Source organism: Pongo pygmaeus, chromosome 3 (genome assembly GCF_028885625.2).
Source record: "Pongo pygmaeus isolate AG05252 chromosome 3, NHGRI_mPonPyg2-v2.0_pri, whole genome shotgun sequence".
Taxonomy (NCBI): Eukaryota; Metazoa; Chordata; class Mammalia; order Primates; family Hominidae; genus Pongo; species Pongo pygmaeus.
In genome coordinates, this window is record NC_072376.2 from 105,561,428 (window position 1) to 105,580,657 (window position 19,230).

Consider the following 19,230-nt stretch of genomic DNA (forward strand, 5'->3'; position numbering starts at 1 on the left):
TTGGTCAGCTAAAAATTATTTTATGGTCTTAGCCTTTCTGTTATTTTTCTTATAGTTTCAAGATAGCCTTTACTAGTCTACAACAAGGTTGTTGACCTTATATAAATCTCCACTGTAATTTGTTAAACTGTTTCTGAAAATCAGAGACTTAGATATGCATAATAAGTATTGACAAAATATCTTAGCATGGAAATGGCTATATCCAGTATGCTGGGTAGATAATATGTACACTTTTTGTTACCCATATGCACAAAAACAAAGAAAAAAATCAACTTTAGGGATGAATCAGAGGGTTATTTATGGGCTCCACTGCATACTGAAAACATTGATTTAATGTTTTCAAACTAGAGTCAGTACATAGTCTAGTGATCTAAGCTACTTAAGCAGCACTCTTCACCGTATCACTCTTTACTTACAATTTAATTGTCACATGTCCTTTTGAAATGAACATTGAAGGACCATCCTCATGAATGCATTCCTAAGAATCACAATGTTTATTCTGTGTAGTCTTGATGTAGGTTTAATCAAGACCCATGAAATGGACACATTCCTCTTAATTGATTGCAAATGTTTATGATTACCCAGAGAGTGTTTTCAAATGTCTGATGACTATAATATTACTGACTTTCTCTCTAGACAGTCTTAAAGCTGTTTATTACTCATTTGGCTACTTTCCAGCTTTCAGTTGTCTCATTTACTTCAGTGTGCATCAATAAGCATATAATTAATCCAAACATCTTATTGAACTATTTCCTTTACATTAGTATATATGATGTTAAGTAGGTAAAATTTGTATATTCTACTACTTTGGATTTATTCATCAGTAAAATGTTCTTAACAAATATTGATCAGCATCACTGTAAAGATGCCTCTTATACTGAAATATTATGATCTCATGCTCAGATCACAAGTTATTTTCAAATAGAAATTCAATCTCAGTGATGGGCCACTGTTGCCAGACCGTGTCACCTCAGAAATCTAGTATAGCATATAATTATCTTTATTTTTTAAATACAAAGTAAAAATGCAGCACAAATGCCAGAAAAAAATAAATGACTCAAATTCTTTTTGAAGTGAAGTTTTTTCTAAGCAAGATTTTTTAAATGGCTTATGGTTAAAAGTTTTATTTTCTCAGGAAGCAAGCCATTTATAAAGTATGTTTTGCTATTCACATGTTGGGAAAAGTCTCTTCAGCTCAATGATGTATCTCATGTATCCAGCAGTCTGACATACTCCTTCCTATTTTTAAAAAAAGTCCAAGGTTTCAAATATTAATTTTAATGCTTGGCATTCTGCCATAATTTCAGAAACACCAAGACTGGCTGAATATAGTACTGAAGACTTTTTCTACTCCAAGTGAGGTCTTAAAATGTATTACATGATTAAAAAGATTAAATGTGCCTAATCTACACAGAGGAGGAAGAAATGAGTAGAGGAAAAAAATAAGACACAAAAACTTAGTGACATATCTCTTTTCCTATTGAATTCAGTATTTTAAAAGTAATATTTCAAAACAATAATCAGAGTGAGAATTACTATTTTGATGTATTCCAGAGAATGCCACTAAATTTTGTTAAATTGCAACTATAGTTTGGAAAATGAGTAGTATTGCTGGATACCTCTATCTGGAATACGGTTTGTGATATCATCAGATGGTATAGATAATATACTCCATGGGGGCAAGAATTGTTTTTTGGTTTTGCTCAACATTTTCTTTCAGTACCTCTCACAGTGCTTGGCACATGGTAAGCAAAGACTTGAAAGAGATTTATTTGTTTTGTTTATGTTTCTTAAATTTTTAACATTGATACATATGACATGTACATATCATATTTTCAGGGTACATATTATAATTTGATAAATTCATATAATCAAATCAGGGTAGTTGGGATATCCATCACCTTAAATATTTATCTTTTCTTTGCAATAGCAACATTTGAATTATTTTCTTTTAGCTATTTTGAAATGTACAATCAATTGATCTTAACTATAGTCACCCTACTGATTTATTGAATACCAAGTCTTATTTCTTCTAAGGGTATATTTTTACCCATTAATAAACCTCTTTCCATTCCCTTAACCCCTCTACCCTTCTTGGCCCCTGGTCATCACCAGTCTGCTCTCTATCTTCATGAATTTCACTTTTATATGTTGAGAAATATCTACTTGGATGCCGACCACTGGTATGGAATGAGCAATAGCGTGTCATATTTCTGATTAAAAGCCTTTTTTGGGGTCAGTTTAGAAATATACATTAAATTCTAATATTTCCTAGGATTTTTTTCTACCCTAATCTACTTTAATATAAACCATTTTAGTAGAGAGATTAAAATTAATCTTACTTTACAGATGATAGTAAAGTCATTATTTTACGTGATTTAATAAAATGAATCATTAAGCTTCAATCAGCCACTACCTCTTGGAGGATTGTTGTGGGAAACTGGCCTAAATAAGTAACACAATACAGATATCTGAGAAATCGATGGTTGCTAGAATGTTATAGACATCAACTTTTAGTTCCTATCAGTATTTTATTCCATTTTCCTATTAGACAATGGCAGAAGAAAATCAAGATAAATGTTGTTATTAGCATTATCACATTAAAATATCATTTCCTGTTTAAATGTTAATTTCTTCCACTAAACTGGAAGCACCTCAAAGACAGGAACTGAGCCTTCATCTTCCTTATCAAAGTATCAGATGTTTGCTTTAAAAAAATGTATTAATCAAGACCCTTTCTCTTACAAATAGCAGAAGTTTACTTCAAAATAGCTTTTTTAAAATTGACTCATGTAATTTGAAAGTCTAGGGAACAGCTGTCTTGCCTCCATTTCACTTTAGTTACTTTCACACTAGACATGTTGGCTGCTGCAATCGCAAAACTACCGCATTGGGACAACTTGTGATACACAAGAAAGACCACTTCTTCTGATTATCCATATTTCACATTTCAATCTTCACTGTAATTTGTTAAACTGTTCCTTAAAATTAGAGACCTAGATATGCATAATAAGTATTGACAAAATATCTTAGCATGGAAATGACTAAATCCTGTATGCTGGGTAGATATGTACACATTTGTTACCCATATGCACAAAAACAAAGAAAAAATCAACTGTAGGGATGAATCAGAGGGTTATTTATGGGCTCCACTGCATCCTGAAAACATTGATTTAATGTTTTCAAAGTACAGTCAGCACTATCCCTTAAAAAATTACTTAGGCCAGAGGACATGGAGAGTTCGAACTAACCAGCCCGGGACTCATGACCATCCAGCAATGCAACCTAGAGAGTTGGGCACATGTAGAAAACAAGGGAGGCATCCAGATTTATTTCTTAAATGAAAAGTGGCATCTTGTTGTTTGAATAAAGGAAAAGAAATATTGGGAAGATTAAAAATAAAAGACATCAACTACTTAGCCACCAGTATAACCCTGTTAACTTGGAACTACGATTCTAAGTTAACAGGGTTATACTGATGGCTAAGTAAGAATCCAAACCTAGTTTTCTTACACCAAATGCAGTGTGTTTTCCTCTAGATAAAAAAGTTGTTTTCTAAATGAAAGATGGAAATGTTGACTGCAAATGATTTATAAAGGCTTTACATATCATCAAAGCACCCTGAAAACCAAAACAGTAACTTTTGACTTGATAAATGTAAGGAAAAATTCAGGATGGACTCTGGTCCTGTGCCACAGAAATCCCCCTTCAAAACTGAAGGCTGTCTTCTCCCAAATGCTGAGAGGACTTGCCGCTGACTACCTTCCTTATGAGTTACCCTCTGCTTAGGAGAACCACCTCACCAAAGGCCACACAGGGGTGTAAACTTCCTCCTTCCACCAGCGCTAACTTGGGATAACTCTGAAGACCATCCCACTTCCAGAGCTCCCTGCAGGTCTTCGCTGAAACTGCATCGTAGCCTCCCTCTGCTGGCTCTTTCTTGTTCCCTTCCCTTGTGGCACAGTGTTATTCCCAAGAACAGTCCCTGATAGCCTCTCTGGTCTCTAATCTCCACCCCAGAGTCTGCTTCTTGGGAACCCAACCTTCTACAGTTAATACGCTTTTCTTAGGCCTGAAGGACAATTAAATAGTAACTAAAACAATGAAAGGTTTTCAGGGAAAGTATTTATGTGTTTGCTATCTTTTTATCTAAAATTTTCCTCTCTTTTAAATAAAACCTCACATTACTTTTTAGCATGGAAATATTTATACCTTACCCTGTTATACAGTCTGGATAAGAAAAAAATCAGTAACAGCAGGGACGATATGCTAATCCAGGTTCTCCAATAACTACTTTTAAGGGAGGCAAGCAGAGTTGACTAAGAGATTATAATCTTGGCAGTGTGCAGAATGTTTTCAGTATGTGCATTTACTGAGAGGAGAGAGAATTCATAATCTTTGACTTTCTCAAAAGAGTCTGTAACACAAAGAAGGTTAAGAAATTGGAGCACTGGTTCCCAAATAGTCTCTTAAGAAGCATCAAGTGAGAGAAAATCCCTTGTTTTTTTTTTTTTTTTCCTGAGAGTTTCTGATCCCATAGAAATGGGATTGAGCAAAAATCTTCATTTCCGACAAGTTTTCCAGATGACTCCAAAATAAAACTCAGTGGATTACAATTTGGAAAAATACAGACTTATGGATTAAAATATAGTTCTATGTTAGTTTCTATTGCTGGTGTATAAAATTACCACAAATTTAGAGGCTTAAACAATACAAGTTATTAGTAGTAATTTTTAGATCACAAGTCTGAAATGGAATCTCAGTGGACTATAATCAGTGTCAGGAATGCTGTGTTCTCTGGTGGCTCTAGGGAAGAGTCAATTTCCTCGCCTTTTCCACCTTCTAGAAACAACCCACCTTTCTTCACTCAAGATCCCTTTCCCCCATCTTCAAAGCTAGCAGCCTTGCATCTCTCTGAAGATGCTGGGTCTCAACACATTCTTCAGATGTTAGACCTCCCTTTGATGCTCCTGTTCTGTCTCCCTCTTCCAATTTTAAAGACTGTGATTACACTAGAACCACCCAAATAATGTGGGATAATCTCCCTATTTTAAGATCAGACAATTAACAGCTTTAATTCTACCTGCAGCCTTAATTTGTCTTTGCTGTGTAATCTAGTATATTCACAGATTACAGGGATTACCATGTGAGCATTTTGGGGAGACCAATATTCTGCCTACCGCAAGTTCTTCATAGTGCCATGGAAAAAAATCTTCCCCCTCCCCCAATCTTATGTTTAATAACTCAATTAATGAGCCTTCCACCACCTGTTGTTATGTAATTATCTGGTCAGTAGAATAAATTACTGGAAACTACAGAAACTTCTTTTAGCTTTCTGTTATCCATAAACAGCACCCAGTCACACCCACTCACCTGGAAGCACCTTGAGGTCAGGAGCCATATATTCTTTATTTCTGAAACACAGATAACTCATCTCATTGGCTGCCAGCTAATCAGCATACAGATAATGTGGATGAATGATTGTGATGTGTGATGATGTTCATGTTCATTGAACAAAACCAAAGGCTTACTCTCTTTTATTTTTTTATTTTTTGACATGGAGTCTCCCTCTGTTGCCCAGGCTAGAATGCAGTGGTGCCATCTCGGCTCACTGCAACCTCTGCCTCCTGGGTTCAAGCGATTCTCCTGTTTCAGCCTCCTGAGTAGCTGGGACGACAAGCATGCGCCACCACACCCAGCTAATTTTTTATATTTTTAGTAGAGATGGGGTTTCACCATGTTAGCCAGGCTGGTCTGAAACACCTGACCTCAGGCAATCTACATGCCTTGGCCTCCCAAAGTGCTGGGATTACAGGCATGAGCCACTGCGCCCAGCCTACTCTCTTTTTTAATGACTTTTACACAGAGCAGCTCCTAAACAGCATGGCTCTGAATCTTCTCTCATTGAACTTACCAATTGCCACATATCATGGGTATTTGGTGTCATTTCCTCAAATAAGCAAAACTATTTATGCTTAACTCCTTCATTCCATGAGTCTACCTTGTAATTTACATTTGCCATTTTGGGTAGCTAGCCATCAGTGAAATTTAGGCAATCTGGCCTATTGGTGGGAAGAATGGTGGTCTCTTAACAAATAGTCATGTTCTGTTACTAACAATAAAGGAATTACAATATGTTAGACCCTACACTAGATTTTGTATATACACAGCAAACACACACAGACACTTTTGCAAAATCAATCTTTGAAGACTTCTATAAGATAAATATTTTTTGCTGGGAATGGTGGCTTATGCCTGTAATCCCAGCACTTTGGGAGGCCAAGGCAGGTGGATCGCCTGAGCTCAGAAGTTCAAATCAGCCTGGCCAACATGGCAAAACCCTGTCTCTACCAAAAATACAAAAGTTAGCCTGGCATGGAGGTGTGCACCTGTAGTTTCAGCTACTCAGGAGGCTGAGGTGGGAGGATCACTTGAGCCTGGGAGGTGGAGGTTGCAATGAGCTGATATCATGCCACTACACTCCAACCTGGGTAATAGAGTGGGATCCTGTCTCAAAAATAAATATAAACAAATAAATTCTTCATTTACAGTTGAGGAGAAATTTTCAAAAAATGTTACAGTCACATATCTAAGAAGCGACAACCAGAATTCCAGTGTTAGGAAACAGAGGGGTTATAGTGGTCTTTGTCACATCACTTTTCAGTATACATATCACTCTGATCAAAAATTAAAGCTAAAAAAAGTTACATAGTTTCAAATTAAGGAGAATTAATTTATTAGATCTAAAAAAAATTTTTTTGAGGTGGCATCTCACTCTGTCGCTCATGTTGGAGTGCAGTGACATGATCTCAGCTCACTGCAACCTCCACTTCCCAGGTTCAAGCGATTTTCATGCCTCAGCCTGGGTAATTTTATGTATTTTTAGTAGAGACGAGGTTTACCATGTTGGCCAGGCTGGTCTTGAACCCCTGGCCTCAAGTGATCTGCTCACTTCAGCCTCCCAGAGTGCTGGAGTTTCAGACACGAGCCAGCCCACCCAGCCCCAATTTAAAACATACAATCAAACACGTCACTTCCAGACTTAAACTGCTTTTCATTCTGCTCACATATCCAGTCACCCACTTAAGGCAGATCCTCTACTTGAAACTTTCAATAAATTAAAGCTGTATTTAGAATAAAATTAAAACCTCTTCCTGTGTCTCACAGAGATCTACACAACCTGACTCTTCCTCTCCATCCAGCTTCATGTCTCACTAGCTAGGCTGCAACCACAGTGGTCTCCTATAGATTTTTGATCCACAGGCTCTTTAATGTCCTGGGCATTTTCTGAGCTGTTGCCTTTTCTCCTTATCTATTTGCTTGGATAATGTCTTCTTATCCTTTACCTCAGAGTTTAAATACTAGTTTTGCAGAGAAACCTTCCTCTAAGTAGAATAGATCCTCCTCCTCACCCTGTTATCATCTACCAATTCGTTCATTGTTTTCTTCCAAACACTTAGTGTGCTTTGGTTTTAGTTTGTTTACGTGTTTATTGTCTGTTTTAATGTTTGGATGGGTATTCATCGATGTGCTCCTAGCTCCTAGCATTGTGTCTAATATTCAACAAATGTTTTTGGAGAACAAGTTTTTTCTCAAAGTGAAAATGTAAACTAGCACTGGTATTTTATTTTTGTAATCAGAAGATTTCACAGAGAATAAGTAATCTGAAACTTTATTCTCTAGTCATGCTCTGTTTTCTGAGCATCTTGGATCTATTTCAATGTAACTTTTGTTTTGTTTGCCTTGTATTCAGATGTACAATTTAAGTAACTCAAATAAAGAACAACTTACAATTTGAAATCAATAATCTGCTCCATCTGCTCTGACATGTATTTTTTTTTTCTTTTTTTTTTTTTTGAGACGGAGTCTCACTCTGTCACCCAGGCTGGAGTGCAGTGGCATGATCTCGGCTCATTGCAACCTCCACCTCCCGGGTTCAAGCGATTCTTCTGCCTCAGCCTCCCAAGTAGCTGGGACTACAGGTGTGTGCCACCACGCCTGACTAATTTTTGTATTTTTAGTAGAGATGGGGTTTCACCATATTGGCCAGGCTGGTTTCAAACTCCTGACCTCGTGATCTGCCCCCTTCAGCCTCCCAAAGTGCTGGAATTACAAGCATTAGCCACCACACTGGGCCTCTGACATGTATTCTAAAGGTATCATTGTTTCTGGGGTGAGGCCCAAGCTTGTGTATTTTTGATAAGTTTCTCAAATGATTCTGATTCACATCAAAGTTTAAGAACATCTGCTTAGCATGTACATAGTCTTGTTATTGTACCTCTACCAGCGTCAACCAAATTCCATCAAATTTAACCCTTTGCTTAATTCATGTTTCAGAGTCTTACACCCTTATGTACATTCTGACTTGGATATGGAATGAATACATAACACCTTTATTATTCCACCTCTTTTATTTCATCCTCTGCCCTAGCTGAGGATTTTATTCTTTTAACCTGCTTTGATGGTAGCATCCTGAGTTTACCACATAATTAATGATAAGAAATGTAAGATAGAATTTATACAGTATATATGTTGTAAAGATTTTTAAAGTCATCAGATAAGCAAACATATAATATTTACAACAACTATTTTAAAATGAAAGCAATCAGAAGAAGAAAGCAAAATTGTTATTTTAGTCAATTTGTAACCTTGCAAATATAAATGTTTATAAGAGTAAATGTAGTTTCTAGATTTTTGGCTATTTGTTTTCCTGTTCTGTAGATTTACTTATTGCTTTTTCTGGTTTGTATGTTGAAAAATACATAAATTAACTATTACCATTGAGAGGCAAATTTTACATGCAGGCAAGCACACACTATTAAGGATTTTGAGATCTAGTCTATTCATAAGTTCCCTACAATCCCATTTACTTGTTTCTCTAGTATTTGCCCTTTAAATATTTTATTCTTTGGATATGTAATGAAAAATAAAGTTCATGATATAGTAAAAGAAAATCTACTATATTAAGATTATAGCATAATGTATATGAAGCTTGTATTGTGCCAGATACGTATTTCAGATATCTTCTTCTATAAACAAGCAATCTGATACTAAGAAGAAATATTTGTGATATTTCAGACATTTAATGTTACTTAAATACACATCAAAGTACAAATGATAAACTCTTTAGATTGAATTTTACTTTTCTTATTTAAATGTGACGTGGACACTGGACATTTTAATTTGATAAATTTCTAGAACTTTGCTTATTTTGGAATAAGTATGTAAATATTTTGCTGATCATCATGCATTCAAAAATGTAACTTAACATTTTCTAAAATGCTGAAATATGTTTTGAAAAAATATGTTTTGCACATTAAGTATTTTCTCCTTACTAGGGCAAACTTGGTATCTCCTACCAACTTTTCCAAATTTAGCTAAGGAGGTAATAGTCATTAAATAGATTAAAATTCAGCTTTTATTTGTGGTCTAAGTGACCTGAGGCCCTTTGAAGATAACCTTTTGAAACTTTCTGTTTAACTGATAAAAGTCAAGTTTAGTGATACTGTTGCCTATTTTAAGAAATATTCATAATCTTGATTCGGATTCATCAGTCATCAATGATATTCATGCTTACATGAGGTTAATATTACTCTTTAAAATGCTAAGGAAAATAGGGAATGTCTTTCCCTTCTTGTTTTGCTCTAGAGAAATGGGGCATCTCTCCAACCACCTCCGTGTGCCCTCACCCAACCAACATTTCTAGGATTGACATCATTTAGGTTCCATGTAGATAAAAAGAAATCCATTTAAAAAATAACAATTCCTACATTTTTCATGTGAACACTTCAAAATGTACCAAACCTTAAACATATTTGAGAGTTCTGTCAGCTACTCAGTTGGTAATTTTAGACAGCCTACAATGTGGAACAATAATCTATTCTGATATAGGTGAAATAGCTTATGCCTTCCTTCTGTACAATAATTCACATGTATTTTGATGGACTTTTGATGTTTCCAGATATCCGTGGAATACAGGAGTTCTTGGACAAAGTGTCTCAGCAGGGAATGGATGTTGCACTTCAGAAGGTAGAAAACAACATCAATAAAATGATCACCACTCTCTTTGACACCATGAGAATAGAAGAACTGAATCGCTATCGAGACACTCTTAGGCGAGCGATCCTTGTTATGAATCCTGCTACAGCCAAATCCTTCATTACTGAGGTAAGTGAAAATTGTCTTGGGGTGAGAGTTGTGCAAAATAATTAAAAGCTTTGGAATAGACTCTACAGAGGAGATGAAAATTAAGAGCAGTGTGAGGGAATTAACTACACAATTCTTGTTAACACTAATGGAGGTAGCATAGTGAATGCCTCGCTCATCTCATTTACCCCTTGCTGTCCAGTTAATTGCTGAGAACATTTGTATTTACATATATTTGGGCACATAGACAGAACAATTTTAAGAAGTCTTATAGAAGTTTAAAAGTGCTGTTGACCTGAATGAATCTGGCAAGATCAAGAATAAATTCACAAGTGCACAGCTCTCTAACTAATCCTTAGTATTTTTTGTAAGTTAAAATTTTACTTCTGAAAAAAAATTTACTTGAATCAGGATAATATTGCCTAAATATGATTACTGTTACAAAACATATACAGATTTATATCTTCTCTGTGAACTTTGTACCAACACAAATAATTAAGTGTCTGAAACTCTGTAAAATGATGACCACTGTACATTTTATGATGCTGCATCCTCAAATTTTTAAATGTATCTGTTCATTTAGTTAGAAGCTCTGAAACTTAGTAAAAATACAATTAAGATTTTCTAGTGATTGGTATAACAGCTCTGTGTTCTAAAATGCCTGCTATTGCCTTGTAAAAGTTTATTGTCAAGTTGCCCCACTTCAAGTTTTTAATGTTACATAGTAATAGAACTGGTCATGACGTTACATACTTTCACATGGAATTTTAAAAAATATTTTAAATTTGAGGAAGGGAATTTATTTAATACTTTTTTTTTTTTTGCTTCATTTCACTATTATGCTTCTGTTAGCTCCTGAAGTATTGCTATAAAGATTCCAAATTAGGAACATGTTAGAAGTTCTTTGACACTCACATTATAGTTGGTATCAAAAAACATAAGGCAGAATATAAATCACTAGGAAGGGTAAAACTTGTGGAAAACCGTCAGTAATATAAAATTTTTCATTTTAATAGGAAACTTCATTATGCAGTTTAAAGACAAATATAAACATTTTACTTTTTGAGTTCAGCAAATGACTTAGGGAATCTTATTGAACTACTACATTTTTTCATAATATAAAATATTTACAATTTTAAAGAAGTTGGTTCTTTCCTTCAAGAAACACAAATCTGGAAGATGGAAGCAAGTCCACAGAGGATGTAATATAAATTAGGATGTTAAAATTGCAGTAGAGGAGGTTGAAGCATCTATGGTTATTTTTGTTGGAGGAGATCAGAGAAAACTTCACTGAGCAGGTATATTTGAACTGGACTTTGTGTCATGGGTTAGGAATTTATAAAAGAGAAGTGGTATTGATATGGTTTCGCTCTGTGCCCCTACCCAAATCTCATCTTGAATGGTAATTCCCATGTGTTGAGGGAGGGACCTCGTGGGAGGTGAGTGGATCATGGGGGCGGTTTCCCCCATGCTGTTCTCATGATAGTGAGGGAGTTCTCACGAGATCTGATTGTTTAAGTGTGGCAGTTTCCCCTGCGCTCTCACTGTCCTGCTGCCTTGTGAAGATGGTGCTTGCTTCTCCCTCCACCATGACTGTAAGTTTCCTGAAGCCTCCTCAGCCATGTGGAACTGTGAGAACATTAAACTGTTTTCCTTTATAAATGACCCATCTTGGGTAGTTCATTATAGCAGAGATAATGCTAGTGTATTCCTTTGCTAGAGCTGCCATAGGCTTAAACAACAGAAAGTTTGCATCTCACAGTTCTGGAGGCTAGAAATCTAAAATCAAGATGTTGGCAAGATTGATTCCTTCTGAGGGGTGTGAGGGAAGGAACTGTTCTAAGCCTCCCTCCTTGGCTTGTAGATGAATTCTTTTTCCAATGTCTATTCACATTTTCTTCTCTTCGTGTTTGTTTGTGTATCCAAATTTCCTTTTTCTATAAGGACATGAGTCGTTTGGATGAGGGTTCACCCTAATGACCTAATTTTAATTTGATTACCTTTGTAAAGACCTTATCTCCAATAAGGTCATATTCTAAGGTACCAGATATTAGGAATTCAACATATAAATTTGAGAAGGAGGTAGTGATGGCACAACTTTACCCATAACAGGTACCATTAGCTGTTATGAGCACATAAGGCAGAGGAGTATGTTTGAGAGTTCAATTTGGATCCTGTAAAATTTGAGCTAGCAGTGGATTCTTCAGGTGGTGTTAACTATGTTTTAACACCTTTATAGTACTTACTATCTTCTTACTACTTACTGCTTTCTTTTCTAGGACCTTTTTAAAAAATGAACTCATATAATCTTCATAAAAAGCCTTTGAGTTGGTACTAACATCATCCTTGTTTTGTAGATAAGAAAACTGAGGTGTATAGGGTTTAAGTTGTCAAGATGACACAACTAGGAAGAGACAGATCTGGGATTAATTCCAATAAGTTTGTCTCTAGAGTTTGTGCACTTAACCTTGGTTCCCAGACAAGTTGGTTATAAATGCATGACTGGAGACCAGGAAAAATCAGTGCTCGAGATGTAGTTTATTTGTTTTTCATCAGTTTAATATGCATTGATTTACTAGTTCATTGGTTTTCCAGTTCATCCTAGAAACTATGCTAGGCACTAGCGATACAATGACAACAAAGATCCCATTCCTCTTCTCAAGTTTATAGCCTGGTGTTGGAGAAGGAAAATGAAAGAGTGTCAGCATTATAAGATGCATGTAATGGCAGAACACATACATCTATGCTGATCTCCAGAGCCAGCCATGTCTGGTTGCAGAGGTAAAGTATACAGTCACGAAATGTTGAGGAAGGAGCTCAACATTCAAGATGGTATCTTGAAGGAGGTGCTTCTTGAGTTGAGCATTAAAGGACATGTGGATTGGATCAGGCAGAAATGGTGGGAAGAGCATTCTAAGCAGCAGGAAGACCATAAACAAAAGCCCAGAGGCGGGGCATGCAGCAAGAAGGCAAAGGGCTAGGGAAGGAATGGGTAGAGGTGGGTGTGTTGACTACCCTGTTGAGAAGTTTGGTGATGAATGTAAGGGTAAATTATGGTTTAAAATTTTTAAAAATCCCATGAGACTGATATCAGAACCAGGGATATCTGTTTCATTTTTAGGATAAAACAAGCTGAGCCTTTTTACACAGGTGTCGGGAAAGCAACCAGTGATGAAGAAGAGATTGTAGAATGGAAAAAGAATATTGATAAGCTAAGACCCCAGAGTGTTACAATTCATGAAGCTCTGCCAGGGGACTACTACTCATTACCAATAACCTACAATTGTTGCTTCAAAGGTAGACAGAATTAGTTCAGACTTCATTAAAGGAATTTTCATTGATAATCCTTGTATTTCTGATAATCAATTTCAACTGATATGATCTTAAGTTCTCACCTTGTCCCCCAACCTTGACCCTGAACTTTATACTTATAATAATGTATCCCTTCCATCTTGGTCCCCAAACACATAAAATCTATTATCTTTCCTTAAAGACTTTTCTGTCTTTCCCCACTCATCCACCATTTTTTTTAGTAATTTATCTTTTATAATCACTGATTTTATGTCTCCAAACTGTGGGCCAGTTATTCCACAGGCATCTTAAGCAATGATGTAGGAATGGCAGAAAGAATACCTATTGTACTGTTCTCTAACCTGCAAGATGGTTCCTGTTTCTCAATTAGTTGTTCTCAGACACATCCCACCTCCTCCATGGGTTCTAGGATTGATTCTTTTGAGTAGGGAATAGGCTGACCCTATTAGTGCTGGGAGCAGTTCATTCAAAAGAGAGGCAGAGCTAAATTAAAAAGAGTACACTGAAATTCTGAAGACACAAAAAGAAATTATTTCTGTGTGACCTAGAGTTTCACTCAGTCTAGTGGAGGAGGCAGCATATAATTAAATATTACTATGTGAAAGAAAATTCTATAATAGTGATGGATCAATGATGTTCTGGAATACCCTAGGAGAACTGACTTATGCTACAGAGAGCTTAGCCAGGGTCAGAACAAGCTTCACAGATAAGTTGTGTCACCAGACTCTTGAAAAATAAATAAGAATTAATCAGGTAAACAATGGTGGGCAAACAATTCAGAATTTGTGTGTGTGTGTTTGTGTGTGTGTATGTGTGTGTGTGTATGATACATGAACAGAATTAAAAAATCAAATTCTACTGAGGGTTTTAAAATTAAAAACAAGAATCTATTTATTACTACCTCCAGTTATTCTTTTCAGAAGTATTTATTTTTTATTTTAAAATTTAATTTGTATTTACTTTTAGCATACCCTGTGTATTTGCATTGTTCAAAATTTAAAAGGTTCAACAAGGTAATATCCTGCCACTGTTCCTCAAACACCTGAGTTCCTTTTCATGACGCAAATAGTGTTTCTTATGTGGCATTCCAAGTATATACAGACACACAGACACACACACACATTTTTATTATTTTTCTTACATAAATAGTTATGTACTACATTTAAATTCTGAGCTTGGAATTTTAAACTTCTAGGAGATCATTCTATTGAGACATATGAAGTGTTCCTAATAATATTTAATGGCTATATAATATTCCCTTGGTAAATGTATTAGTCCATTCTCATGCTGCTGATAAGGCCATACCTGAGACTGGGTAATTTATAAAGAAAAAGAGGTTTAATGGACTCACAGTTCCACAGGGCTGGGGAGGCCTCAGAATCATGGCAGAAGGTGAAAGGCATTAAATGGTGGCAGGCAAGAGAGAATGAGAGCCAGTCCAAAGGAGAAACCCCTTATAAAACCAACAGATCTTGTAAGACTTATTCACTACCAAGAGAACAATATGAGGGAAACTGCTCCCATGATTCAATTACCTCCCTTGGTTCCCTCCCACAACACATGGGAACTACGGGAGCTACAGTTTAAGATGAGATTTGGGTGGGGACACAGCCAACCATATCAGTAGATTAAATGACTCTTAGCTCTTTAACTTTTTTGTTTTAATTTTTACTTACTCTAGTAAATATTATTGGTTGATTTATTAGTTTATCATCTCTTACCTACCTTGTCTTATATGATAAGTGATGATTTACTTCATGTCCTTCACCTACACCTGCACATCCTCTCAATATATTACTAGTTATAGCACAATTTTGAATAACTTTATGTAACACAGTTACACTTCTATTTCCATACCAACTACTGTTGACAGTATAGTATCTGTAAAGACAATATACTAGTTGTAAAAGTTCGTTCACTATTTTTCCATTCTTCTACCTCTCAGCTTCCATGATCCACAGATTTACTTTTATATTGAGTGTGTTGGAAGCATGTATTTTCTATTCTGTTACCAGAAATAAATTGTTCATGCCTTGATTAAAAGTTGGCTTTATAAGATGAAAATCTGTAATTTGCTTATATTTTATCACTATAAATATTGTTCACTGTACAACAAAGTATTAAGATATGATTATATTTGGTTTTTTTATCACTCAGCTTCAGGTTTTTTGTTTGAGTTATTACTTTTCTTACTTTTTTCTTCATCTTTGGCTATGAAAATTCTAAATTACTGTTTTCAATAACAAATCTCCAAAATCCCCATTTCCTGACTGCACCCTTTCCTCCCAGAGCCCCCCTTTCCTGCTGTTTCTGGTGCATCCCTAAAATCAGATAAATTCTAGTGGGTCAGATCCACAAATTCCTGGTTCCTGTGTCTTACAATTTCTTAGTTTCCAGCTTTGCTGGGAAATATCTTGAAGTAACTTCTGAAGGAAGAGTGTTTTTGTTTTTTTTTTTTTCTTACAGAGAAAACATCTGTGTTAGATAAGCTGTGTAGAGGCAAGAGTTATAGTGCTGTTGGCCACAAGTTCAATGATAATGAATCAACAATGAATATTAAATAAAGTGCCTTTAAATAGAAATGCATAAAACCAGAGGCTGGCAGGGACCAAACTCTGTATTTCCCCTAGGAGCAGTGATTCAATATTCACAAATGCAGTGTTCATAGGAATTTTATAGAACCTAGCTACTGTGAATGACAAGCATCCACAATCATTGTCATTATTTTCACTTATGAAAATGTATTCATTCTAACTTCATCCTTGATGAATAATGTGGCTAATTATAAATTTCTAAGTTAAAAAATTATTTACCTCAGAACATCAACAGCATTAATTTATTACATAATGGTAATTTGATCATTTAGATTGAGTAGATAGAAGATGGATATGGTCATTTTACTGGAAGTAGTGCTAGATTTTGCATGTGTATTTATGTTGCCTTGCTCTTGGATAATAATGGCAACATTAGTTGCCCCGATTCACCTAGAAAATTCACCTATTTATTTAGAAGAGAATCCTATGCTTCTTACTTTTTTTTTTAAAGGGATAAATGTCAGCTTTCAGGAACATTTTGCATGTGACAGCATGTGAGAATCAACATACATTTAGGTACAATCAGTCTTCTTTATTAACTGATTTTGTTTTTCAAATTCACGTATTCATTAAACTTTATTTGTAATTCCAAAATCAATACTCAGTGCACTTTCATGATCATATATTTGCAGAGCTCAAAAACTTGAGTTATTAGTAATTAAGGTCAAATAAAGCTGCTCTCTGCATTCTTGTTTTAGCTCCTCTATGGCAAGCAAGTGTTCTTTTCTCTATCTATTTAGTGCCTTTTTCGATTTTTTGTGCTTTCATCGGTGATTTCCCTGTTTAAGATATCTCCCAAACATAGTGCTAAAGTGCTGGTCTAGTGTCCCTAAGCACAAGAAAGCTGTGATGTGCATCACACAGAAAATACCTGTGTTAGATAAGCAATGTATAGGCAAGAGTTATAGTGCTGTTGGCCACGAGTTCAATGTTAATGAATCAACAATGCATATTAAATAAAGTGCTTTTAAATATAAATACAAAAAGGCAGAGGCTTACAAAGGACCAAACCATTCCCCTAGGAGCAATGATTCAGTATTCATAAACACAGCATTCATAGGATTTTACAGAACCTCGCTACTGTGAATGACAAGAATCCTCTATGTTCCCACATTTTGAGCTCTCCATCTCACACCTACCTTTTATTTGGCCTTTTCAACTATCAAGACTTCTATGACTCTGCAGGTAGAGGTCTTGATGCTTAATTGCTGCCCTTATGACAGTCTCTAGTCTACGGCTCCTGCCACCCTGCTTCGCCAGATATCATTGCTTCCTCTGATCAAATATCACTGCTTCATTTTTATTTTTCAGTAATTTAGGCAAAACACTTTTCTGATGGCCTCTGTTCCTTTTCTCATGGTTGTTGGTTTATATATGTATTCAATTCTTCGTATTTTCATGAGACTCTGGGAGTCATCTCCTTTAACTTTCTTGAGTTGAAAGGTCCAGAATATTCTTTCAGATTTTTAGAGATTAAAGCTCAACAAAGATAAGGGACGTTTAAGACCAGTTTTTATAGATTTTATGAAACAATATTAAATCATGGCATTTCAGATTTGAAAAATATAATATGTAATATTTTGTTGAATTCCAAATATATAATTGAATAAATTAAAGGCCTCTCTAGATCTAACTCACGTTCTTCTCTAACTTCCTCCAGCTATGTTCTGCACCTCTGCAGATTGTAGAGGACACCCAGAGCTTGAAACTGGTCAAATAGGTTGTTAGCAGGTCAAAGGGGTGCAGAATTTTTGTATCCGAAAAGAATTTATTGAAAACGGCTTACCATGGATTATACGATAGACAGAAAGGCAAATGAAGCTAGAAAGAAACTGATGGATTGAGAAATTAGGAAAGACAGAGAAACTAAAGGTTATGATGAGGTCAGAGACACAACCAAGTTCAGCAAGTGCCTTAGACAGGGAGAAGTTGAGGGGAGAAATTCTGGTAAAAGGAGAAGAGCAGAACTTTCAACCTTACTGTTTTCTATACTTTATAAGTTAGCATGCAAAGTCATTGAAATATTCAAGAGAAATATTAACTTTAAAGTCAGAAGAATGAGTTTTATCAAAGAAATTGCTCACTTAGCATTGTCATGTAATTGCTAAGGGGAAAAATAAGCATATCAATTCTGTTTGCATCTTTTTTTTTTCTGTCCCTGGAGAAATTATGTAGCATTGAGTTAATTATGCTCCCTTTGAAGTCTTAGAAATTTAATACATTAGATGTCTACACTTAGTGCTCCACCTCTCATTGAAGAGTTTCAAAGCTTTAAGAAAAATTCTGCAGTTATGTGCAGCTGAGTATATAAACCTGCTGTGATATTGGCAGAAAATTTTTACACAATGTATCTGTAAGTGTCCTTGAAATGAATATAGTGAAACAGGAGTGCTCATGTGGTCTTATTTAAATATAGATTGGAATGATATTTTGAAAAAAAAGTTTTTATATAGGAATAATGTTGCATTTGATGCTGTGTACGTTATAGTCTTTCCAGAAACAATACAAAAAAATTCTATATAAATTAGACATTTTGGCCATGGCCTTTAGTGTTTGGGTTTGAGAAGATATGCCAATTCTTTTAAAGCAGGAAGTTTTACTATTTATACAGCAATAGATATTGTCTCCAATTTACATTTTTTCTTCAAATTTTCAGAAAGGAACCCTACTGTTCCATGACATCCTTTTATTTCACAATAAGAAAAGGTTATTATTATCTTGTATTCCTTAAACATACTTTATGAAATAGTTTTCATTGTATTGTACTATACCCTAGGTTCATGAAAAAAAAGAACTTTGAGGCTGTCAAACAACAAAAAGGCAAAGTTACATATCTCAAATATGTATGCAGCTTCCCAAAAATAAGCCTTTGGGAAGATTTAGGAAACAAGGGAAGGTAGCTTGTCTCAGTAGATACAGAATGATTCCCACTCATCAAAAGGGTGCCCTTTTAAGAAGTGTCTGTTCATAGCCTTTACCCACTTTTTGATGGGGTTGTTTTTTTCTTGTAAATTTGGTCAAGTTCCTTGTAGATTCTGGGTATTAGAACTTTGTCAGATGGACAGATCGCAAAAATGTTCTCCCATTCTGTAGCTCATCATCACTGGTCGTAAGAGAAATGCAAATTGAAACCACAGTGAGATACCATCTCATGCCAGTTAGAATGGCGATCATTAAA

At 35.5% G+C, this 19,230-nt stretch overlaps 1 protein-coding gene across 2 annotated transcripts in view; it reads left to right on the top strand.

Moving 5' to 3' along the window:
- Positions 1-19,230, top strand: part of GRID2 (glutamate ionotropic receptor delta type subunit 2) — a 1,522,941-nt gene that overhangs the window by 796,767 nt on the left and 706,944 nt on the right. For both annotated transcript variants that reach the window (XM_063663917.1, XM_063663916.1), the window contains exon 4: positions 9,962-10,167. In XM_063663917.1, coding sequence (XP_063519987.1) covers positions 9,962-10,167 — 206 coding nt within the window. The remainder of the gene's footprint in view (positions 1-9,961; positions 10,168-19,230) is intronic.